General features: G+C 35.5%; 1 protein-coding gene across 3 annotated transcripts in view; it reads right to left on the reverse strand.

Annotated features, from left to right (window-relative positions):
- The window catches only part of Pex1 (peroxisomal biogenesis factor 1), a 171058-nt gene that overhangs the window by 99991 nt on the left and 45273 nt on the right, over positions 1 to 25794 (reverse strand). For all 3 annotated transcript variants that reach the window (XM_081769054.1, XM_081769052.1, XM_081769055.1), the window contains exons 6-8: positions 24370 to 24686; positions 18659 to 18777; positions 2478 to 2585 (exon numbers count right to left, since the gene is read on the reverse strand). In XM_081769054.1, the coding sequence (XP_081625180.1) occupies positions 2478 to 2585; positions 18659 to 18777; positions 24370 to 24686 (544 nt within the window). The remainder of the gene's footprint in view (positions 1 to 2477; positions 2586 to 18658; positions 18778 to 24369; positions 24687 to 25794) is intronic.

The following is a 25794-nucleotide window of genomic DNA, read 5'->3' on the forward strand; positions in this document are numbered from 1 at the left end:
GCTCTTTAAATCACAATTAGCCTTGAAGAAAAAAGGTTGAACTAAGAATGAATGACATAGATGAATACCTTTAACGCCAATGAATAAATAAATAAAATGAGGTATCCTTTGTGCTTCTAGATTTATTTCGGTCTACGAAATATTATTATCTTCTGTGCTGAAAGTTCGAAGTTTTGCACCCTCGAAGAAAACCCCTCGAAAATGGGTTGCATGACAAACTTGTACGCAAACCAGACAATGACACCAAACAATTATGATAGCCGACTCCAGATCAGGCCTGGGACTCACAAATACTGTATGCTGTAAAGTCTATTCTTTAGTTGTGCAATCTACTGTATGAAAGAAAAAGTGGTAATTGATTTTTTTTTTTAAAAAAAAAGCTTATTTTTCCAAAAGAAGTGTTTTTTTTTTCTTTCAAAGTCTAACTACAAGCGAAGTATACAAGTTGAAACTACTGTTATTATAATTACTGTTTCTACACTGGCATTACACGCTACTAGAAAACTATTGAGAGAGGAAATAAGTAATACAATTATATTTAAAACGTGAAGAATTTAGTTCTTTGAGTAACGGTAGAAAATAAAAAGCAGATATCAGAATACGTAAAATATCAAGTTAAAAACAAAACCAAAATAATAATAATAATAATAATAATAATAATAATAATAATAATAATCCTGGATGAATAACAATAATTAAAGTAGTTTCATCAATCTGAATACATTGAATTTTTGTCTTTTGTTTTTTACAGCTTACATCTCATGTACCCACTTCGACTTGTATGTCCCGAAGGAGATTTTTGTTTGTAGTTTAATGCTCTTTTCACCCCCCCCCCCCCCCACACACACACACATCGAAACGTGCGTCTGAACCATACTCCCATTAGAAATCGGGACCGAGGCGAGAACGCTAAACATTTTGCCATGATGGAAGCTATCGGCAGGAACTGAACTCTATAACATATGAACTAAAGATGAACATATTAACCGGTCTGACATTTGATTCAAGTTGTAAGTATACTGATTGCAAATTTCTATTGAATGGTTTTATTTTTCCAGGAAACAACGGAGATAAATAAATACTTTGCGGTGCCATTTGAAAACACGTAAATTTATGTTAGGTTCCCACACTGTTAAACTACTGGCATCGCAAAGTATGTCAATCTCCTTCTACCGATGTTTGTATGTTTCAAATTTTAAACTTTCTTTGTTTATTAGTTTAAAAGATACACTGGCGTATCAAGATAAATGGTCCACTTTTCCTTGTTTGGATCTTTCATAAGGAGAGAAATAAAGAAGAAAAGCTCATAAGTAACCCAAGATAAAAAATAGCTAAACATATTTAAGAAGAAGGGTTCACAATTTAAATCAGAGAAAATTTTCTGCGAAATTTGTGACAGTTTGTAAACTAATTTAATGAGTTAAAAAATATTTTAGTTAACCTAATTAAGAATTCAAGCTATAAAATATGCAATTCAATGTCTCTTTTAACCTACCGCGAAATCTCACACCCTTAATCATGATTTTTGTGATTTCTGCGAACTTTGAAGTTGGTTTATTTGTTTTCATTTATACTTGTAAGTCATAATATCTTCTTGTACAAAATCCTTATTAATGGTCTTCAAAATACAGGATACAATACCTACCATCCTGACACATATCAAGTAAGTAAAAGTCAGAAGAGATTAGTTACAGAAAAAAAAAAAAAAAGACATTCAAAGGTCAATTATAAACAGCTAGATTAGTGAAAAAATATAAATGAAGCATTCGTAAGTTTAAAAAGCGTATAAAGTAGGTAGTGCAAGTAGTGACAAACTTATTACTATACTCATTACAAAAAAAGTGATGCACATATTTTATTCAGATTTTAAGTCTTTTTTTTTTCTTTTTTTTTAATGACTACTTAGAACGAAATTAAATCAAACGAATAAAGATCTTTGACTCACACTTTTATTACAGATAAAAAGTATTTTATATTAATTATGAAATTTACTTATTTAAACGGTGAATGAATACAGCTTGGTTTAAAGCTAATGAAGGAAAATTAAGATACACGACCAACATACGTGCTTGTATGACAAAACCCTGAATTACGAAATAATTAAAAATTTGTGATGAATGATCGTTGTTATTTTTTTTATTTGTTTTTCTTGCTTGAAAATGGAAAACCAAACTACTCACTGATAAATTAGGAGTTTAAACTATATTTTTCCACTATTTTGAAATTTCTTCGTCAAGATGGGAAGATCTGTTTCTCCCGCCGCAATACGTTCTATCGCTTCAGCATTTGCCTTTCTTTTAAAGCCACTTATCTTAAAAATATATTTCAATATTTTATTTAATTTTCTGCGATGGTTTTTAACATGATCAGACTGTAACTTGTTATAACGTGCTTACTTTTCTTGTACTGTTTAATAAAAGGTACATTATATCAGCAGTTATGCAAAGTTCTTACGTTTGTAGTAAGTACTTACTTACCTTTCAAGTTTTTACAGTCAATCTGGTCATAATACACGAAATAAGGAGACTCCGCTAGTGTATGGCATACCATCTTTGCTATAGTAGTTTTTCCTGTGCCCTCATTACCTAAAACAATAAAGACAAATAACTTATGATAAACTGAACGAAGTATAATGAGAAACAAGCAAAAAGGCTAATGTCCCCCCCCCCAAAAAAAAAAAGTATAGTTTTTTTATATATGTAACAAGCAGCGCTTTCGGAAGAACCTTCTTCCTTCATCAGTTTGCTTAAAATTCGAAAACGATTAAGAAATTGTAAAAAACATAAATTAAATACATGGGAATAGGCTGTACTAGGAATATCATTGTACACTGCTGTTCACTGTTTTCTTTTCTTGCTTTCCAGATAGCGAAAGTAAGTAGCGAAAAGATTACTCCAAATCATATTTATTTTTTCCCTATCTAAATTAAGTATGGATTTCCCTTTATGGGTGTAATATGATTCTTTGATTTTTCGTTCCGTTGCTGTTTTTGCTTTCTCAATTAAACATGACTCTGCGATGTTATGGTTATAATCTCTAAGATGCGTTGTTAGACCAGACAATTGTTGCGGGTTCCGAGATTTCAAAGTACAAATATGTTGAATTATTCTAGTGCAAATATTCCTTTTTCTTTGACCTATATACACTTTATGATACTGCCATTTCACCCGATAGACGCCGCTGATTGGTAGAGAGTCAGTAAAAATTGTCTTAAAATTTGTTATGTATCTGTCTATGGATTTAGAAGGAATTTCTGAAATTTTGATGTTATGTCTTTGCAGAATCTTCTTAATTTTTACCGAGAAATGTGGAACACCAATCCATTTGTCAGATTTTGATAAGTAATAATATCAAAGCAACAATACAGGGATAAAATATACGAATGTACCCAAAAATCTCGTTTTACTAGATGTAAGTGTAACCCATTGAATTCCTTGATAACAGAAATCAATCGGTTGATTAATAGTTCTCCTAATTCCTGATGAAATTAAAACAAAATTGAAAATTCATGATCCAGACTTACCTATCATATATGGTCTACCAAAAATACATAAACCTAATGTTCCACTGAGACTCATAATAGCTAGTTTTCATCTCCCTACGTATTTACTTTCAAAATGGCTGCACAACAAACTTGTGTCATATAATATTCCAATTAGATACACTGTTAAAACAGTTTGGAATTAAAAACATGTTTGAATTTCTTTGTTGTTGCAGATTCTATCCATTTGGCATCTTTTGACGTTGTGGAGATGCAGCCATCAATATTACTAGACCTAGCTTTACACGCAGTGGAACTTAATTTACTTAAATTAAAAGTAAACCCATACGAAATCCAATTCATCTCTTAATTAATAGCTTTTTGCCTGAGAAAAATGTTTTTTAATTTGAAGACACTATCTTTCGACACGAGAATGGATTGGCTATGGATACTCTTTCTCCAATACTTTCCAACTTGGTACTGGACATGTTTAAAACCAACATTCTTTCAAAATTTCCTTGTATTAGATATTTTCGATATTCTGATGATACTTTGATTTTGTACAAGGACCCTCCGGAATTAAATAATTTGTTTGACAAGTTTAATCAGATGCATCCTAGAATAAAATTTACGATGGAACTTGAAGAAAATGGTGCTCTTAACATTCTTGACATTATAACCGCTACCAGGTTATAGAAGTATTTTTTTGTGGACGCTCTGTATATTTCGTAAAGACAGTGATTATTATTTTCGAATTGTACTTTATTCTGCGACGCATATAAGTTCTTTCTTCGGTGGGAATTGCTTCTTTCCCACACAATTGGACAAAGAAGTCTTTCATCGCTTTTTCATATATATATATATATTTAAATATTGCTTTTGGTGAGAACATTTCAGTTAGTGACGAACCATTTCAGTGTTTCTGCCTGACTTATTATATGCACAGTATATATTCTATAGTTCTTGGGAACTGAATAAAGTGCTTTCTTTAATCGCTTATGAAACATTGCAATAGATTAGAGCAGACTAAACCAGAACAAGGTATTCAAGTGACCAGAGTGACGCTGGTTGCGTTGCTTTGCAGTTCCTTATCTGTACTTTCTCACGCCCGAGTTATCGCAGTGTCTCGTGCATTGTGGGCAGTTGACTAAAATTAACATAAATTATTTTCTATATTCTGTTTGTATGTGCATACAGGTGCTTTAACTGAGTGGTTTTTGGAATGAATTGTCAACACTCTTCAGTCGACCATTGCAGCCCGTACCTTGAGCTTTGGTGCTCAGGGAGTTTGACTCCGATATTGTATGCAGCCACCACGCACGTTGCGTCGGGAATCAAGTATGATTTTGTGTTAAGGGGCATAAGCTATTAGCCGGCGAAGGACGTTTTCTTACGGCTAGCCCCCAACTAGTGAAGTCCCAGGTTCGCAGACCTTGTGCGTACATGTCAGTTATATACGCGTCCTCCAACATCAGCATTCTACTTTCTTTTTTAATTTGCTGAAGACGCATCTTAACGCTTCAGGATTGTTTGGCGCAGCAACTGGATTCATACGTGGAATTGTCCCGACAACTTTTCCCCAGAGCTAATCCCCCAAGTGCGTCAATGGTGTGAGAGAAGCATTTGTAGTGAAATCTGCATTATAATTTTATATATTTAAAGGGCTACAGTGCATTAAAAAGGCAAAGTGCGATTTTAGTGATGAAAATTATTATCCATAGTGTTGTGTTCATTTCTCTTCGTTATTTTTTTATATAATAGTATTCTAATAAATAAGTATAGTGTTATTTAATCCAGTGTGTTTTCGTTGTTTGTGTGAGTGATGTTTGTGTGCGTTATGGTCTGGATGACCGTCTGATCGTCCGTGAGGTTTTCGAGACAAGATACCCGAACCTCTCGGTGCCTAATGCTCGTCTCATCATTGAGACCGACGAGCGATTTGGAAGCAATTTGTAACTCTTCTTGGAGAGGTCCTTCATCGTCCTATCCAGGTAAGTTCAGGTATCAGGAAAATACTTATTGGTAGGACCATGAACCACGAACAGCGACTCGAACACGGAGTGGTTACAAATAAATGTCCGCCCAAACAGAGACCTCGAATTGAAATGGTTACAACATTACCATTAAAAGACATGTAATAAGTTTGTCACTTCGGTATATCGCAAATCTTCTGCTGGTACAAAACATATCAATATGAAATCATCACATTCATGACTTCAGAAATTAAATGTCTCGAGAAAAAAAAAAAAAAAAAAAACTTTTAGGAGAGCTCTTTTACTTTTGGACCTCCCTGAGGATCCAAATAAGGAAATCCAATATTAGATATTGGACAGGAAAATGGTTTCCAAAAATCTTTATTATTAAAATGGTACAAACAGGTACAACAGGAGATCGTCGGCAACCACCATCAACCAGCAACAGATGCCGCAGCTGACAAATGGATTGGTGTTCCTCTGGTTCCACATTTCTCGGCAAAAATTAAGATGATTCTACATAGACACAACATCAAAATTTCAGAACTTCCTTCTAAATCCATACACAGATACATAACAAATTTTAAGGCATTTTTACTACCCTCTACAAAGCAGAGGCGTCTATCGGGTGAAATGTCAGTATGATAAAGTGTATATAGGTCAAACAAAAAGGAATATTTGCACTAGAATAAGTGAACATATTCGTACTTCGAAATTTCGGAACCCGCAACAGTTGTCTGGTCTGGCAACGCATCTTACAGATTATAACCATAACATCGCAGAGTCATGTTTAATTGAGAAAGCAAAAACAGCAACGGAACGAAAAATCAAAGAATCATATTACATCCATAAAGGGAAATCCATACTTAATTTAGATAGGGGAAAAATAAATATGATTTGGAGTAATATTTTCATTACATCAGGCTTTCCAATAATAACGACAAAATATATAGGGAATCACGACGAAAAAATATAGGAGGTTTCGTAAAGCTGTAAAAAAGGAACATTTCAATTATCCAATACGTAGAAATAAATAAAAAAAAAAATCACATGGAAATTATACCAATTGTTATATGAACATACATTCTACACTAAATATAACTAAATTGGTAATTATCTCGTTGCAAAATTTTATACGAGTTTCTTGGTGTTTTCGTACGTAGCTCACCAATACTAAGTGACGACCATAAGCAAAAGTAAAATGTAAAAAACCTTCTTTTTTTTCAAATAAAATACGTAAGTTGTAAAAATCAATACAAAATTAACAACAACAAAAAAAAAAAAAAAAAAAATCAAACATGATACAAAGAGTTGGTTTGTTAAGTATCTAAATACACAATTGCACACAGAACTTATTGCATCTAAGGAAATATAGACAACAGTAAAACTATCAGTTTTACTTTCATTTTCTTCAGTGCCTGAATATGCTTATTTGCTATCTTCCGTTTCTCTTTGTTCTGCTCGTCTTGAATTTTCTGTAGTTCAATCATCTTCAAGAATGCGGTCTGGATCATTGCCTGGGCAACACTAACGTCAATCATGTCCTTTTTTGATAGTACAGAAGATAATCTTGTCTGAGCATCTTTCATCAGTTTAGTAGCTACTTCCATTTTCTTCTGTACTGTTTCGTCCATTTTATTTAAGTTTTTCAGAGACGGTTCACTCTTTGAAACTTCCTTTGATATAGCTTCTTGCTTCGCATTTCTTAACGCGCTTTCTTCTCTGGGAATCTCTGCCACTGCGGCCTCTTTTGATCTGCACTCTTCTAACTAATCTTTATACTTTCTCCAGGCGTTCTGCTATTAACTGCTTTGTAACAGGTAGGTGTTTAACTGGTATCTTTAGACAATAAGCAGAAAGGACGAAACACAGAAGAGTCTCCATTCAACCACCCTACTATGGAGACAGAAAGCCCTCGAACCACCCATAATTTATTTCTTTATGTTATTTTTACCAGTGGAAGTAGCAATACCACCAAAATATACGAAGTTTCGTTAAAATATAGGAACTATAGGAGTTTATAAGAAGAGACGCAAATATATAGGAAAAATAGGAGCATTGGAAAGTCTGCTACATACTTTCACCATCTGGAAAGCAAGAAAAGAAAACAGTGAACAGGAGTGTACAATGAAAGTGAGTGCCTATTTCCATGTGTTTAATTTTTGACAGAAGATTTGTATTTTAAATTTCTTAATCCTTTTAATCGTTTTCTTACCTTTCCATCTTCTTCTTCATGTTTTAAATCCTTTTTGAAATTTAAGCAATCTGATGAAGGAAAAAGGTTCTTCCGAAAGCTCTACTTGTTACATGTAGAAGAAAACTCTGCTTTTTTTTTTTTTTCGGTGAGTATTAGCATTTTGCTTGTTTCTCATTAAATATCATCACTGCTGGCAAAATTGTGATATGAACGAAGTATAATTTATCACACAAACTTCTCTTTAGGTGCAAATTTAGTTATATTAAATGATACTGAAAGAGTAAAATATGCACGACTGGACTGTAAATCGAATCCGAATCTCCAGCTTACTGTACCGGAGCGCCAACCACTACACTACCCAATCCGCTTCCAGATCAACAATACAATTCCTAACTGAGTTCTGCGCTCAAGCATTCAGATCTCTTGGACTATAGCATAACCTCCTTTGTGCTTGAATAACCCAGTGTCTATATTATACAACACCTGTAGCGGTTGAATTACATATAAGTGGAGAAAACAATCTGTTCCTTCTCGCGCCAACTCTTGTACAGTATAAGTACCGGGGTCAGTGGCGGGTTCTCTAATCTAACTTTCCTACAAGCGGGATAATGTAATGGGGAACGGCCTATGCTGTGAGGGTTAATCTTATATGACTGTGTATCGGCGAACTGCAACTGATTGAAGCGCCCCCCCTCCTGGTCGTGGATCGGAGCTCACTTAATAGTAGGTCCCGTCATTCATAACCTGGGTGTTGCATCATAAGGATACAAAATGCAAAAATTGAAACTCCTACGTAAGTACAAATTCAATGATATTCCAAGGGTTTTTTTTTTTTTTTAAGTAAAAGAAAAAGAGAAAAAGCACACGAGTGAACCGGTGCAGTAAGCAGGAAACCCGAATTTATTACTTGTGGTAATAGTCCCAGTGGTCCAGGGCCGTGCTGGGATACTAATGAGGGCGGTGGACAAGTCTACTAAAATGGCGCCCCATACAAACGGGAATATATATATATACTTTGAAAGAAAGTATGGATGCCTTTCTATATCAAAATCATCACCAAATTTGTTTTAGCTAATTTGTGCTTCCTAGACTTGATGACCCTAACAATGTTTTTATAAACGGTATAGAATTATGCAGTTCATCGTTATGGAGTTTCTGCCATTCCCCATTACCGTTCCTCTTGGAGTTCAAATATTGGTTTAAGAAACTGTTTTCAAATACAGGTACTATCAGTCTGCGATTTTCCCTCAGAGTCAATGACAATGTTTCGCAACCATACAGCACAACAGACATGATTATCGTTTTATATTTTAAGCTACAAATTCTTCAACAGAATTCGCGACAACAAAAGATTTTTAACTTAATAATAACACGAAATCCCTGCTTTCAGTTGCCATCATTTTTTTTTTTTTTTTTTTTTTTGTGTGTGATTATGGTTTTGGTCTGTTAATAACGATTCTAGATATTTGAAAGTATTCTCTTTGTCGAAAGAAAATATTATTTGGTATTTTAACGCATCCATAAAATGCAGTATTACGATCCCGACAAACTTCCATTTATTTAGTTTTCTCTGCATTTACTTTTAAGCCCATATCTCTGCAAGCGTTAAGTAAGATTTCTGCATTCCTATCTTTGTTCTATCATATCCTATTAAATTTACATCATAAGCATACGCCATAACCTGGTAAATACAAAGCTCTAGGACCTGATTCCTGTCTTTGATTTTCCTTATAGTGTTCTCCAGAACAAAGTTAAATAACAATGGCGACAAAGCATCTCTTTCTTTCAGGCCATTCTCAACGTGAAAGCTCGTGAACAAGAATTTCTCTACTCGAACCTTTCTTTGGAATTCATTTTAACATATCTTAATTAATCTACCTTTTTCGGTATTGCAAATTCTGTAAGCATGTTGTACAATGTTTCCCTCCTACCCTAGTCTAAAGTCAATAATTGATGTGCCAGAATATTGTATTCCCATTTCTTTTCAAGTATTAGTTGAATAGTAAATATCTGGTCGATAGTTGATCGATTTTACCTACATCCGCTCTGATAATCTCCACTAATTTCATCTGTGTATGGAGTCAATTTTGCTAATATAATGTGCAGAAAATTTATTGAATGTTGACAGAAGAGAAATGCCTCAATAATTATTAAATCAGTTTTGTTGCTTTTCTTCTGAACTGGAACAATGATTGATTCTTTTCACTCTTGTGGTGATTCCTCCTTGTTCCAGATAAGGAGAATGAGTTTGTGTATCTTGCTATACAATACCCCCACCAGCTAAAATTAAGTCAACCATAATTTCGTGTACACCCGGAGACGTGTGTTTCTTTAACTTTTTAATAGCGATTTCTATTTATGTTTGGTTAGGTTCTGGAATATACGGTTATACTGTATGCATTTCACTTTCTCCACGCACATTAATTTTTGGCTGTGCTAAGCAAATCGTCAAAGAAATCTTTCCATCTATTTAAGATGCTATTCTGATCAGTGAGAACTGTTCCTTTAGCTTTCTTTAATATATAAGTACGAAATTGATAGCCTTTTTTAAGTCCGTTGATGCATTTATAAACGTCCGGAATGTTTTAATTTTTTACTATTATCTTCATGTTAATTCATTTTAGCTTTCAAGAATCGCGTTTCTTTGTTCTAAAAGTTTTGGAAGTTTTCCGCCAGATGACAGTGAAATTTTATGTAGTTATTTCGTTCGGATTTTGTAGCCAACGCTGTTTCTTCTGTTTTCTCTTCTCTGCTACTTTAGTGCATTCCTGGTTGAACCATGCTTTGTTCCTACGTATTTCTGCGTTTCCCAATATTTCTTTTGCTGAAATCTTAATCTTTTCTCTAATTTCAACCAAGTATCCTGAACTCCGAACCTTCTAAAACCGCGAATCTATTCGACACTTCAATCTGGCTCCCCTCTCACCTGACTCTCCTCTAATTTCTTTATCCCACAAACGCTCCTTGTGCCACCATCTACCCACTTTATTTTTCACTACGTTACATGGGCTATATCATTCATTTAGCCAAACCCCCGTTGTTCCACTTCAGGCACACTACCCGTTCTCTTGTTGTACGATTTTCGTTCAGTTTTCTTCTCAGGTTTTCGATGTAACACGGTATTGTTCAGGCAGTTGCTCACGAATAAAACTGGTCTTGGGCGTTTGTGGGTTAAATTAAACCGCTTCGTTTTCAGATATTGAATATTTCCTTTATTCAACGATAGTCTCTCTCTTATTATCATAATCAACTCTTCTGAACGACCGAACATCAGTTGTGCTAGACTGTTTTCTTCTATCTACTAAAACGTGATCGATTTGATTATATGTTTTTCCGTCTGGTGAGGTCCACGTATATTTATGAACGTCGCGATGTGGGAATTTTGTAATCATCATGATAAGGTTTCTGGATGCTGCAAAGTTCAAGAGTCTAACGCCGTTGTCACGACCTTCCTTATGCAGACATTTATTCCCTATAATCGGTTTGAAAATACCCTCTCGTCCTACCTTAGCATTCAAACCGCCTACCAGAATGTTCATATGGTATTGCAGGAGATGATGAAATACCCGTTCTATTCTTTCGAAAAACTTTTTTTTTTATTGTCATTCTTATTTTCTGTTGGGCATGTTTGGTACATTCAAAATAATAATATTACACCACCAACCCTTAAGAGAAGTAAAAAAAAAAAATCTATCATTAACAAATTCAACCCATGTAATTGCTGATATTACGTATTCGTTTGTGAACGAAAAGCCCTGATACTAGTTGGTAATTTTTAATTCATTCCCCGTGAAAGAACGTAAAATTTCCCGTCTTGACTCCTCCATTTGCTTCTCATCTAACTTCCTGATATCCCACTAGGTCCATCTTCTATTTCTAAACTCATTCGTTACACATTTTAACGCGCCTGCCCTATAGAGACTTCTTATCTTCCATGTTCCAATTCTCATGTCGATTTTACTTTGCTGAGTTCGTGCCAAGTTATCAGTTCTGATCCGAGGATTTTGCGAATATATCTGAACAAGCTTTTTTTTAAATTTTTTAAATTTTTTTTTACATGATGAGTTGTTAGCCCCACATCAATTTCCCAAGCTGGAGGATCATCCCTTGTCTGTCCGCGACTGCTTATTCAGTATATTCTCAGCTAACCTCTATATCCCAGAGGCCTTCTCCTCGATCTACAACCTGAGGACGCTCCGTGACGTGGTGAGAGGAAGACCACATTTTACGGAAATTAATATATAAGTAGCTATATTTCAGAATTACAATAAATACTGATTATCCGAACACTGATTTAAAACACACAGGAACAATCAATATGCTCGGATATATGGATGCATATTGAGACTGTGAAACCTTCGATGCCGTAAAAGTCGTAAATTAGAGACTAGTGTCAGTGTAGTATTTCATGAATGCATCGTACGTTTGACTATCCGAACTATCCTTGATGTATCGCGTTGTTTCGTTTTATAGCTACATAACTTTATAATATTTTTGTACTATTTACCTGTTCTCTGTCAATAGCAACTGTATGAATTTATAATACAAAACTGAAATACAGAAGAATAAATGTGATTTTTCGCAGGGCATCTCATGTAAAGGGCGCCTTGTATTCTTCACAGCTTCTTTATTAACAATCACTATTTGAATTTATTATATAAAGCTGGTACACAGGATAACTAAAACCACTTATCTATAATGTGATGTTTCGTAGGGCGCCTTATGTAAAAGGCGCACTGTACCTTTCACGGGTTCTTTACCAATAGTAACTGTATGTATTTATTGTACAGAACTGTGGTATACAGAAGAGTAAATAAAATCGTTCATCTTTGATGTGGACTCGCAAGGGCGCCTAATGTAAAGGGCGCACTGCACCTTTCACGGGTTCTTTACCAATAAAACTGTAAGAATTTATTACTAAAAACTTATACCTTTATTTATACTGTGATGTTTCGGAGGGCGCACCGGGACACGTCCCGGTGTCCCGGTGGGCCAGCACGGGCCTGCAGTGGTCTGAATGGTTAGCATCAATTGTATCGCTGATCGGCGAGGGGATTGAGTACCATAGTAGCTAGAGTAACAGCATGGTAAATCGGAGCCCCGGGTTCATCTGCGGTCTAAAAGTTCATTTATTTATTTATTTAGTTTAATATCAATATGGAACAAGTTCACATTTATGTAAATAAAAATAAATATACAAGGTGTTCAAAAATAACTTCAACACCTTCTGGGAGTAATTCCGACCAAAATAAGACAAAAATATACAGACCAATCTGGATGCATAAATGCATCTTTTCGGGTCTATGGCTAATCGACAATTTGTCGGAAAAATGCAAAAACAGACCGTAAGTTCAGAACGGAATGTCGGACTGAAGTCGGATAAAGAGAAACATTCGTTATTTTTAGTCGTAGATGTCACTAATGCACAATTGGATGTAGTGTAGGGGCGGCGCAAGGGTAGCCCACAAAGAAATTAGAAAATTCCTTGGGTATTCTACGAAAAATATAGAGTATAATACTCCTCTCCATAATAAGCTTTTTAAGGCCCAAATTCTGAGCGGAGATGAGTCTATACACTTAAAAGACGTCAGTACATACAAGAGAGGTGTTTGGAGGTAACACCAAACAACTTGGGGACATGCCTTCTTACACGAAGACATGAAAAGAGTATGGACAATCATGGGTGCACCAATATGTCAATTCGCAGCTGTAACCCGCCGAAAATTTGACGGAACATGCTGAAAAAGGACTATAGCTCAAGAACGAAGTGTCGGATCAAAGTCAGGCAAAAAGATGTAGCAACTATTTTCATTCCAAGATTCTCGACTGAACTAGTAAATGTAGAACAAGGGCGGCAAAGGGGTTAACCTCAAGGAGAAAAAGGAAATTTATGAGATCCTCAAAAAGATCACCACTGATGACTATTGCTAGACAATTGTGAGGAGTCCGCAGTGTATTAATGGAGTTCAGCATTGTAGCATTCCACACCAGCATCAACACCTTCTGGGGGTAGAGTGGTGGTTTTGGGAAAGGTCCTGTTCGTTGATCATGATCAGTCACTGCTCTGATAGTTTTCGATTGTAACCGATAGATTTTCATGAGAAAAGACAATCCCACGCAAGAATCTTTCATGGTTATTCTGTATATTCAGATAACCGCACACCTCCAATGGCAGTCCTTATTGTCCGATGTAGTTTATGTGGCGTCCAACTGTGTTACCTTACTGATTGCACACAGCTGCTGAACAACAGTGGTATGATATATGCCTAACTCGTCTGCGATTGCAAAAACGCTTTACGAGGGTTTGCTTCCACGGTGTTTCTGAGGAGGCCATCAGCATCATGCTCTTGGTCGGTGGCTATGGAGTAGGGTGGGCCGAAAAATTTTTTTTCAGATATTCAGGATTGAGTAGTTATCAAAAGTTGTGCATTGGTACGAAATGAAGCCATGTCAAATATGTTGATTTTAAAACAATATTTAACCGGGCCCCCGTGGCCCTAAAGTTCCCAATTTTTTGTTCAAATAAAATGGTTTTAGGTAATAATAACATTTTACCAGACAATACTATTAATACATAAAACATGAAATACATGGTTTCAACATACGCAAATAACTATTAAGACCTTAACTAACTTTCATAACTACCATATTAACACACGAAAAACCTTTGTGTTGAGCCCACCTCAGAACTCTCAAACTTTAAGAGAATATCACTTTTTCGCATCTGGATGCAAAATACATAACACTGGCTTTCCGAAGGCGGCGCTTACATTGCTGAATTCAAATAAACTAGAAACAATATGGCTGCGAGCGTCTCTTCCTGTGTTGTCTTGACTTCGAATTAAGCATATGATTTTGAATTACAACTCAAAATGCAAAACGATCATTAACCCCATTATGAAATGAAATATACCCCATTAAGAGCCAAATTAAAGAAATTTAAGAACGGTGCTCAGAAGTTATGTGATATTTTCTCTTGCAAATGCTGCGATAGATTAACCTGTAAGTGTGGTAAATCTAATTATATACCGCTTTTGGAGTGGGAGCTCATATTAGATCAGAGAAATCAGAGACAAATGACGAGTTGCAATGTAGATGAAGCAGAAACACATAGGCTCAAAAGAAAGCATGACACACAGATCAATTATGATGCTACGGTACCAATTACAAGAGGATTACAATCGTTAGCCTCAATCCCGTACTTGGAACATACATTAAGCGCTTTCACCCCGAATTCAGACGATGAAGAGTTCGCATGGAGCTATCGTTTAGAGAATAAAACCTAAAGTAAACCTAAATAAACAATAGTGAGCCCTAAACAAATGAGTACCGCAAACGATTTATCAGGTATATCGAATAGGTCGGCTGCTAAAATTGTATCCGCTTTTTTAGAAGATATGAATTTACTGAACAAAACCAACTAAGACAAGGTAGTAGATAAAAACAAAATCCGTACGAAACTAGCAAAAAGGGAAAAGAAAAAAGAAACTCTACAGTGTAAAGCTACTAATTTTAAGGGTCTCTATTTTGATGGCCGAAAATACCAAACTATAGTTCTAATTGACAATTGCAATAGGCAAAGCACTGAAGAATATGCGGATTATATCGACTTGACCGATTGGTCAGAAGTAATAGTAACGAAACCTCCAATTTCGGCTAACGTATCAATAGAAGAACCGAAATGATTGTGGAAAAGAGGAGGTTTCACAGTTTGTCACGTTCCCTTTCCACACACAGGATTTGGAGAAGTGTCTAAGGGTAGTAACAGAAACTTCTTCAGAAGTATGCGGTAGTGTTTCACGAGACGGTTATATTCGCACAAAACTGGAAGCACGAAAGTATCTACCAAGCTTCGGACATAAATCTCAATATTTTGTTCCAAGATTCCGCTAAGGAGCTTTAAGTAAGAGGAGGGTGGGTGGGAGGAACTCGCTGTGTAGCCATCTCCACATGGCGAGTTCTGCGCTGGTTTGGTGTTTGTTGGTCAATTTTTCAACCTTACCTTATGTATTTGTGTCCGTACTATTATATCTACTAAACACCAATCAGGCGAAGAGCTGCACATCAGATCAGAACATTTAAAATCCTGGGGTCAAGTTAAAGTATTAGGAATCTTATCCAATTTTCTATACATACTTAAAATAATGGTATATATATATTTAAAAAAAATAATAATAATGACACTTTTCGGACCCGCAGGGGCTGGTGAAATATTTTTATCTGCCTCTGTTTTGGGGAAGAAACATAGCATTATACAACTTTTGCACGGAACTCAAACTTTATTTTCTGAAAACAGATATTTCAATAATATTTTCACTACTCACAACCATATTTTTCAGCATTAACGTTCTTTTGGGCTCCCGGAGCGCGGTTAAATATCTTTTTATCCGGCTTTGTTTTGGTGAGGAAACATAATATAACATTATACAACTTTTGCACGGTACTGAAACTTAACTTTCTAAAAATATATTTTAATAATATTTTCATTGCTGGCTACTTTTTGTTTTAAAATTTGCGTTCTTTCGGGCCCCCGGGACCCGGTTAAATATCTTTTTATCTGCCTCTATTTTGGTGAAGAAACATAACGTGATATTATACAACTTTCGCATGGTATTCAAACTTAAGTTTCTAAAAACTACATTTTAATAATGTTTTCATTGGTGACTACTTTTTTTCAAAATTAACGTTCTTTGGGCCCCCCGGGGCCCGGTTAAATATCTTTTAATCCGGCTCTGTTTTGGTGAGGAAACATAATATAACATTATACAACTTTTGCACGGTACTAAAACTTAACTTTCTAAAAATATATTTTAATAATATTTTCATTGCTGGCTACTTTTTTTAAAAAAATTAGGGTTCTTTCGGGCCCCCGGGGCCCGATTAAATATATTTTTATCCGGCTCTATTTTGGTGAAGAAACATAACGTGATATTATACAATTTTTGCATGGTACTCAAACTTAACTTTCTAAAAACTATATTTTAATAATGTTTTCATTGCTGGCTACTTTTTTTCAAAATTAACGTTCTTTGGGCCCCCCGGGGCCCGGTTAAATATCTTTTAATCCGGCTCTGTTTTGGTGAGGAAACATAATATAACATTATACAACTTTTGCACGGTACTCAATCTTAATTTTCTAAAAAAAATTTTTTTCGGCCGTTTTCGGCCCACCCTACTATGGAGCTCATTTATCAGTGTTGCCACTGACACAAAATTACACAAACCAACGGCATATAGCGCGTTCATTCACCACTCACTATCATAAGAGATGTGCAAAATATCCGTGTTTGTATTCGTAAAGAAACGGACTACCAATTAAGTGTATTTTATGAGTTAGAGGGCTGAATTCTAACCATCAAAAGACGAAAACAATACGTAGATGAATCCACGACTGAGAAAACACAATTACATGTAACCCGAGAAAGTATTGCGAAGGAAAAGTTCATAAGAATACGTTCGTGTCATTTGCATTACGCAAGAAAGCAAACAATGATATTGTAATGGCGGTGGTGGTCTATAAAGAACTAATAGTAAAGTAATCAGCATATAGTAACGCTAAGAAATGTTGTACACTGTAATGCGATATGTGTAAAATTAGTGTAGAACTCTGTAATGTTAGCACACTCAGCGACAATGCGAGTCACTGATTCTTCGGGGGAAGGAACGGGTTCTGTGTACGTCTCCTCCAGATGTCTGATGACCTAAAATATTAGATGCTTGCACAGTCATACAATGCACTCCGCAACATATTCATCACTATGTCCCACCACATGCAACATATGCATTAAAGCTTACCTATTCCAGGTCGAAGACTGTTCTACGATTTTCAGATGCGTACTTCAGTGTTGCATACATCACAGATTCGTATTTAGATGGCTCTTACCTCAATCATTTCCGTCACAATCATTTTTAAAAATGAAACAAAATCTTTTAATTTATTGTCTTGCACTTGCGTCCTTTAATTGAAAATAAGGCACATGATAAATAAAAGTAAACGATTACGAAAGGACTGATAGATGAAAGTGTGGGAGAAAACGGAAGAACTCGGAAAAAACTCAGACATGAAACTGTCCACCAAAAATTTCCATGAAAAGGGATCAAAGCAGGAAACCCACGAACCAGAAGTGATATCTGACTCATTGTACAACCTACAATAATTTGTCATATAGATACACTTTATCGCTAATGATCATCTTCAATAGTTGCCTACCTACTTACTCACACAATTAGTTGATCTTTTTATTCGAAGCACTTCAATGTTAAATGTTTTGGATTTATAATTGTGTTTGTAGACCTCTAAACTTCCTTTCTTCTCTTTGAGATTAACCTTTATGCTGCCCCTGGTCTACACCAACTAGTTCAGTACGAGAATCTAGGGATGAAAATAATTGCTATATTTTTTTACCCGATCTTGATCCGACACTTTGTTCCCGAGTTATGGTCTTTTTTGGCATAGTTCCTTCAACTTTTCGGCGGCGTGTAAGCGATCATTTTCTAAAGTTCTTTGGTGTTACCTCTAAAGAACTTCATCTGTATATGCCTCATCTGAAACCTGACGTCTTTCAAATGTGGAAAATCATCTCCGTCCAGATTTTGAGCCTCATACGCCCTATTTGTTCTTTCTGACTTTGATAAATATTTTCTGCCCTTAATAAATACTTTCTGTCTTTACTTTTTTGCAGAATACCCCAGGAATTCCCTTATTTCTTTGGGGGCTACCCTTGCCCCGTCCCTGCATATCAAGTTGTGCATTAGTGACATCTACGACTAAAAATAATGGATGTCCCGTTTTATCTGACTTCGATCCGACATTACATTTTTGAGTTATGATGATTTTTGAATTTTTCCGATTGACCATAGAGCTAAAAGGATGCATTTCTGCACCAAGGTTGCTCTATACTTTTCGTCTTATTTCCGCGTCAGCAATCACTCCCAAAAGGTGTTGAGTTGTTACGACACAACGCATCAACAAAAAATTAGCACAATACTTAAATTTACGTAACTCACCTAAAAGTAGTAAATTCTGTAAATGACCTTTATTTTCTTGCAATTTAAGTGCTGAAGCATCCAAACAAAGAGACAAAATTAAGTTATTCACTGCTTTCCCAGCAATGTTCTCCAGAAATCTGAAACATTAAGACCAAGTAGTCGTAGTAGTGGTGGTGGTGGTAATAATAATAATAATAATAATGATAATGATGATGATGATGATGATATTATTATTATTATTATTATTATTATTATTATTATTATTATTATTATTATTATTATTATTATTATTATTATTATTATTATTATTATTGATGATGATGATTAAAGACTCATTCATGTCAATTCATTTACATACACACTCCCAACGAAGGAAATCGGTAAGAAAGCACCGAACATTGCAATTATAAAATTTATACAAATAAAACTGTTAAGCGAAATTCTAATTCTATTAATCAACTCAACTGGCATTTATGTGTATGTCCATTTGTTTGTCTTTTTCACGATAACTCTTGTACAATTTTTCAATTTTATGAAACTTTTCATATGTCTTCTTCAAAACTTAGGAAATAAGCCTACTCTTTGGGGTTTGTTGAAATCCGTAAATAGTATGAGGAAGGTAGGGAAGAATCCATCCTTTTTTTTAATACCGTGTGTTTCGTTTCAGATTAGAGCTTTATTCCTATGACCTGGGGTCGAAATTAGTCAAAGGGAAGAGAATACATACATATGATCCATAACTTCTTTACAAGTTACCGTATTTTCATGAATCATTTCGTCTGCTTTCTTTCAGAGTTTTCAATGGGACCTATTTATTGCTTTTGATTGATATCACTTATGAGTAATAGGAAATTCATTGTCAACTTCAAGTTCATGTTACACGATAACAAAAGAGCAAGCCAGTTATGTTTTCTAGGATTATTAAGAATCACTCCTGTTGGTTGAGATTGCAATTTGAGATGGTCAAGGCAATTAAAATCTTAAATAATAAATAGAAGGATTAGGATTTTAGATTTCTGGACTCTCGGCATCTAAGGTCATTTAGCCAGTCACGTACATGAGAGATGACGTTCCTCGGCGAGCATAGCCGGGGAAAGGGAAGGAAGAAAGGATTGGGGAAGGAAGGAAGCGGCCTGGGACCTATAAGTTAGGTACCACCCCGGCATTTGCCTGGTGTGAATTAGGAAAACCTCACACAGGGTGGCTGGCCAGAAAAAGCGTTTACACTTTTTCGGCCGAGGGCCTCCACCGGGAATCGAACCCGGGACCGCTCGCACTGAAGGCGAGAGCGTTAGCGACTACGCTACGCGGGGCCACTAAATAATAAATAAAACTTTTACTAGCTTCTACAATGCACAATGTTACTAGTAGTTTATAAATGATAATGTAATAATTATCTCAACCCACGCAAATGTAAATTTGGAGGCTGAACTCGAAAGAAACATATTAAGCTTATATTAATTATATTTTAAGATAGCAATCTTAGATTTTCAATAACCTTCAGTCCTCTCTTCTCTATGATTTTAATCTCTTACATTTAACAACTATATTTTCATTCAACCACAGCAACATATACTCAAATTAAAAAAAAAAAAAAAAACGTAAATTTTGAATGAATAATACAATTTGTTTACAGATTTCTGTAAATTAAAAGAAAGTAATCTAATTTAGGGCATGCACCAATTTGCACCCATTTGTTACTTCTTTCAGAAGTTATTGATGGAAGTAAGATAGTATGCGATTGTACACCGAGACTCAGTCATTAGCGAAACAGTATATGAATATTTTGGTAACAACTTTGGAGCAAATGAACCAACTGCAGTGAATTTATAAAGAATTAAGTTTTCTCTACGGAAAAAAAAGTGTAATTATTGTGTTGTACTAAAACATGTAGAATATGTTTTAAGATCTTCCCAATGTACTGAACAAATTAATATATATAACACAATGTAATCGGTCAATCATTTTAAAGCTACTGACAAAAGAATATGTACAAGATATTATGCTCTTTTACAGGCAGCTTACACTTTTGCTATGGAAATCTGATAACATGGCTATTGCTGTTATTACCGTATGTTACAAGTGACCATCTATAAAGCATTGATAAAATTCACAAAGTCTAATTGTTAAACCGTTTACAGTGAAACCACATTGGCAATCCAGTGAATTTGTTATGAATATTTTTGTTTGCTGTCCAGAGTAAATGACACATACTTATTATGTCTGAAAAAATACTCACCAAAGCACTCATATGACAACTCGATGCATACGTTTCAACGACTAACTATCGTCATTCTCAGTGCGTTTCTTAAGAAATCTCGCTGCTTGTATAACTACATATTCTAATTATAAAGTATCAAATCTTGTCTCAAGTGTGCGGCAGGGCTGATCTGAGTATTCATGCATTAGAACAATATTAAAAAGTAGCAAACAAATAAAAACTAGTGTTAAAGTTACAGTTTAAAGATCTATCTAGGAGGTTGGACCACAGGTGTATATATATATATATATATATATATATACAGAAGGTTGATTAATTCGTGTGTTAATTTCATTTGTTCACTGTGCAAAAGTGGTAGGAGGTAAAGCCGTGCAATTTGGTGTAACTTTAGACGAAGGACATAAGTTTTGTTTCACCATAGAAGCATGTCACTTGTACTAAAGATTGAAGAGATTATAGGGTCAAAGGTCAAATTTCGATTTTTTCCTTATGGGACTGCAATGGTAAATTCTGAAAGAGCCTGAAAAAAACGTAAATCGAAGTGATAACAAAGGAAAAGTTGTATGGTATGATTCTACGTCGCAAGCGGACAAAAGATGCGTCAATCAAGCGTCAAGGTCAGAGGTCACGGTCAGATCAAGGTCACACCATTTGAATACACTGAAAACAACGCAATGTCCGTATCAAATCATGTTAAACATCAAAATGAAGCAGCGGAACAAGCAAGAAACACTCAATAGTAATACGAGGTCAAAGGTCACAGGCAAATACAAGGTCAAAGGTCAACCACAAAAATCAAATTTATTTCTAAACGAAACGTGAGCACAATGTGGATGTGCTTAACATTGCGTTGTTTACGCTCTCAGAAATGCACTAGCTTTATCTAGCACCAACGACAATGATTCTTCTTGAGTATTTAGTGTCACTTGGCTAAACAGTATTTCACTTATTCTACATGTCCGCTACCGTGGGCTAAGCACAGATTAATTCTGTGAATCAACTGCTTAGTGAACACTTTCTCAATCATGGTAGGAGTGATGTACTCAATACTACGTTCGATTTCTTGCCTTAGTTGTTCAACAGATGGAGTATGTTTCTATACACCACCTGTTCCAGAAATCCCCAAAGAAAAAACTCATACGGCGACAAGCCGGGACTTCCTGGTGGCCATTGCACTTCCCACAGAGATCACACGCTGACCAAACCGTTCCCTCAGAACAGCTATAGTTGCATTCATACGATGCGCAGGAGCACCATCTTGCTGATAACAAATTTCATCATTCTCATTCATATTCAGACGATCCAACTCCGGGAAAAGAAACTCACATAACACACGCTGATAAGATGGTTGTGTCACATTTGCATCGAAGAAGAAGGGACCAATGATTTGCGTCACTGTGACACCCATCCACACCATTACACCAGTCTGATCAATGGAATGTTCACTGCGAACACCTGGTTGAGAATGAGCCCAATATCGAGCATGAGAAGGCGAAACGTAACCATTAACAAAAAATTCTGCTTCATCTGTCACAAGTAATCGGAATAAGAACATGGGGTTTTCGTTCAACTTATCAATGAACCGATTACAAAAGAATACACACTTACCATAGTCTTCTTCTCGCAGTTCCTGAACTTCCATGATTTTGTACGGTTTTAATTCCATTCTTTTTAACAGTTTACCTAAGGCTGACTTATTAAGACCAACTGCAAGACTAAGACGGGTCAGGGACTTTTGAGGGGATTGAAGAATAGATACAGCTACTTCCCTTTTCTTCCTTGGAGTCGTTACTGTTACGGGTCTACCAGCCCTTTTCCTCGTCAATAGGTGCTTTGTATGGAAGCAGTTACTGCGAAACTGTTTATAGAGACGATATATCTGGGTGTTCCTTATGACAACGTTCCACTCTGCGTGAGCTCTTCATCTTGTAGCTGAAGCCGATTTACCACACTGAATGTACCACTCCACTAAATCTGCTCGTTCTGTCAATAAAGAATTCATTGCGAATACGCACCTTGTCAGAGTTACGACCAAACCAACTAATAAACCGATACATTTCGAGTGTAGACACAAAATGTCTCTCTCGTGTTTTGTCCTTATTCGACTTTAACTGCACTTGACTGATTAATATTAACGCGAGTGGCGTCTCTACGACTATGTACAAATGGTGTTCTCTATCAGCGGCTGAGGCAGCCACGCCTACTATTGTCAAGGTCCAACGTAGTGCCATCCCGCTTGTAGCTCGTTCATCACGCTTGCAACTTTACCGTACGCCAAACGGAGTGCTGGACTTCATTGTTCAACTGTTTTATTTCGTCCTTCAACATGCCCTTTTATTAGCGACTATTTGGTTTTTCCCAGCGACTATTTGCTGGGAATATAAATAGTAGTTTTCTCAGCAATAGTAGAAAAATACAGCGGCTATTGCAGTAGTTTTCCCAGCGACTATTTGATTTTTGTGGTTGACCTTTGATCTTGTATTTGCCTGTAACCTTTGACCTCATATTACTATTGAGTGTTCCTTGCTTGTTCCGCTGCTTCATTTTGATGTTTAACATGATTTGATACGGACATTGCGTTGTTTTCAGTGTATTCAAATGGTGTGACCTTGATCTGACAGTGACCTCTGACCTTGACACTTGATTGACGCATCTTTTGTCCGCTTGTGACGTAGAATCATACCATACAATTTTTCCTTTGTTATCACTTCGATTTACGTTTTTTTCAGTCTCTTTCAGAATTTACCATTGCAGTCCCAAAGGGAAAAATCGAAATTTGACCTTTAACCCTATAATCTCTTCAATCTTTAGTACAAGTGACATGCTTCTATGGTGAAACAAAACTTATATCTTCATCTAAAGTTACACCAAATTGCACGGCTTTACCTCCTACCACTTTTGCACAGTGAACAAATGAAATTGACACACGAATTAATCAACCCTCTGTGAATCAATACAGATTTAAGAAGTTTTCTCCAGCGATGAAGTGGGATATTAAACTGACAGGAAAATTTTAGTAAAGATACGGTAAAAAACAAAAGTTTCAAGAATTTACTACCAGCGATTCGGAGAGATATCAATACCGGTTCTTCATACTTAGTGGTATAAACAAGGTAGGATTGCAAGGAATATAATTTACAGGCACCTTTTACCTGACAAAGAAAGTTAACGGCAGTAATTCAAAATATATTAACACTATTTGTACAATGGAGGAAACTAGTCAAAATTGTACTTCTAACAAGCAGTGTAATTTCTTGAGGAATGTCAACTGAGAATGATGACAAATGATCGTGGAAACGTATGAGCCGAATTGTAATATGAGTGTTTTGATGCATATATATATTCTGATTAACTGATATGCATCTTATCACTAAGATATTATACTTTATCCAAAAACGGCTAATACAATATAAAAACATCCAGCAAAGTCTGAATTAGAAAGATTATAATATGACCACATTTTGTCTTTACAAAACGTTTGTTTAAAAAAATAAATTTATTGATATACCTTAAATTTCCATTCACGGAATTCGAATCTACCTTATCCACATCATGGTATTTCCTCACTGGTAGCTGATTACATGCAAAATCTTCTTCTGTTAATTTTTGTGATTTTAACTCTATTTCACACATTTTTAAGGAATCAGAGTTGATGAATGTGTATTTTACATTTCGAGGAACAAGTTTCAGCATCACATCCTCCAGTCTATTCTCAGAAACATGTAATGGAAACACAGTTCCACTGCTCACAAATAGATTGTATCTTCTTGTTATATTTTCAACCTGCTTTCTAAACATGTCTTCAACTGGTTTTGCAAGTAATTTCTGAAATAATAAAATAATCTGCGCATAGGTATGAAGCAAAGATACAGCGGTAAATACGATTAAAACACTCAAAATTAATCTAAATTTTCGCTTTAAAAAAAGCATATATGTGCTCTCACATATGAGAGTTAGATGACAAGGTCGGTAACATATTTATTGTCTTTCAATTTTCCTCTTTTTGCAAAGAATAACTATATTTTATCTTGTTAGCTAAAAATTATTTAGAGCTCCTCCATGGCTAAGCAGTTAGCGTACGCGCCTTTGGCGTGGGAGACCCCGGGTTCGATTCCCGGCGGGAGCTCATGTGGTTCGGATTCCACGTTAATCAGTAGGTCCTGTCTCATATAGCCTCGCTACTGAAAGGGACGTTAAACGCAAACTCAACTAAAAATTATTTAGATGGCGGTATTTCGCTTTCTGCATGTCAAGTATTTTGCATACAAACGTTCCCTATCTTTTTCGTCTATTATAATGAATGTTAATTTCTTTTCTTTTCTCGAAATATTTATTATTCAATGCTAATTTTCTTTTTTCCATTTTGTTGACTCATAATTTCTACATAAAATCTTTCAAGGTTTTAAGTCACACGATTATGTCCTGAAAACTGAGACAGATGATTAATGAAAAACTTGGTGGAATGAGAACGTGAAAGGAAACATGGAACCTCAAGAAAACAAACAGACACGATTTGTCCATCACAAACTCACTTGTCCTTGCACCAGAGATGAGCGCTTTAGCACTAAGCTGCTGTGCTCCCAACTGAGTCATTATTTATATTTAATGCTTGGAGTTAAAAACGAATATCGTTCGCTGTTATAGATTTTACGAATACAAATTCTTTAATATTTTGATAAGTCCTTTATTGTTACGTTTTTTCATCCGTATAGTTTTGAATGACTGCACTTAGTTAAAAAAAAAAAAAAAACAATTAATTGCTAATTATAATTTTGTTGAAATCATATGACTTAAGGCAGACAGTGTTAAGATCTCAATTGAAGTTAACACTGTACCTTTCTGGCTGCCACAAAAGGAAATAAATTGATCAAGATTCATCATGTCGCTGAACCAAGAGGCAATTTTCACAAGTTTTTTTTTTCTTTTCTTTTCT

Source organism: Thermobia domestica, chromosome 8 (genome assembly GCF_964235325.1).
Source record: "Thermobia domestica chromosome 8, izTheDome1.hap1.1, whole genome shotgun sequence".
Classification (NCBI taxonomy): Eukaryota; Metazoa; Arthropoda; class Insecta; order Zygentoma; family Lepismatidae; genus Thermobia; species Thermobia domestica.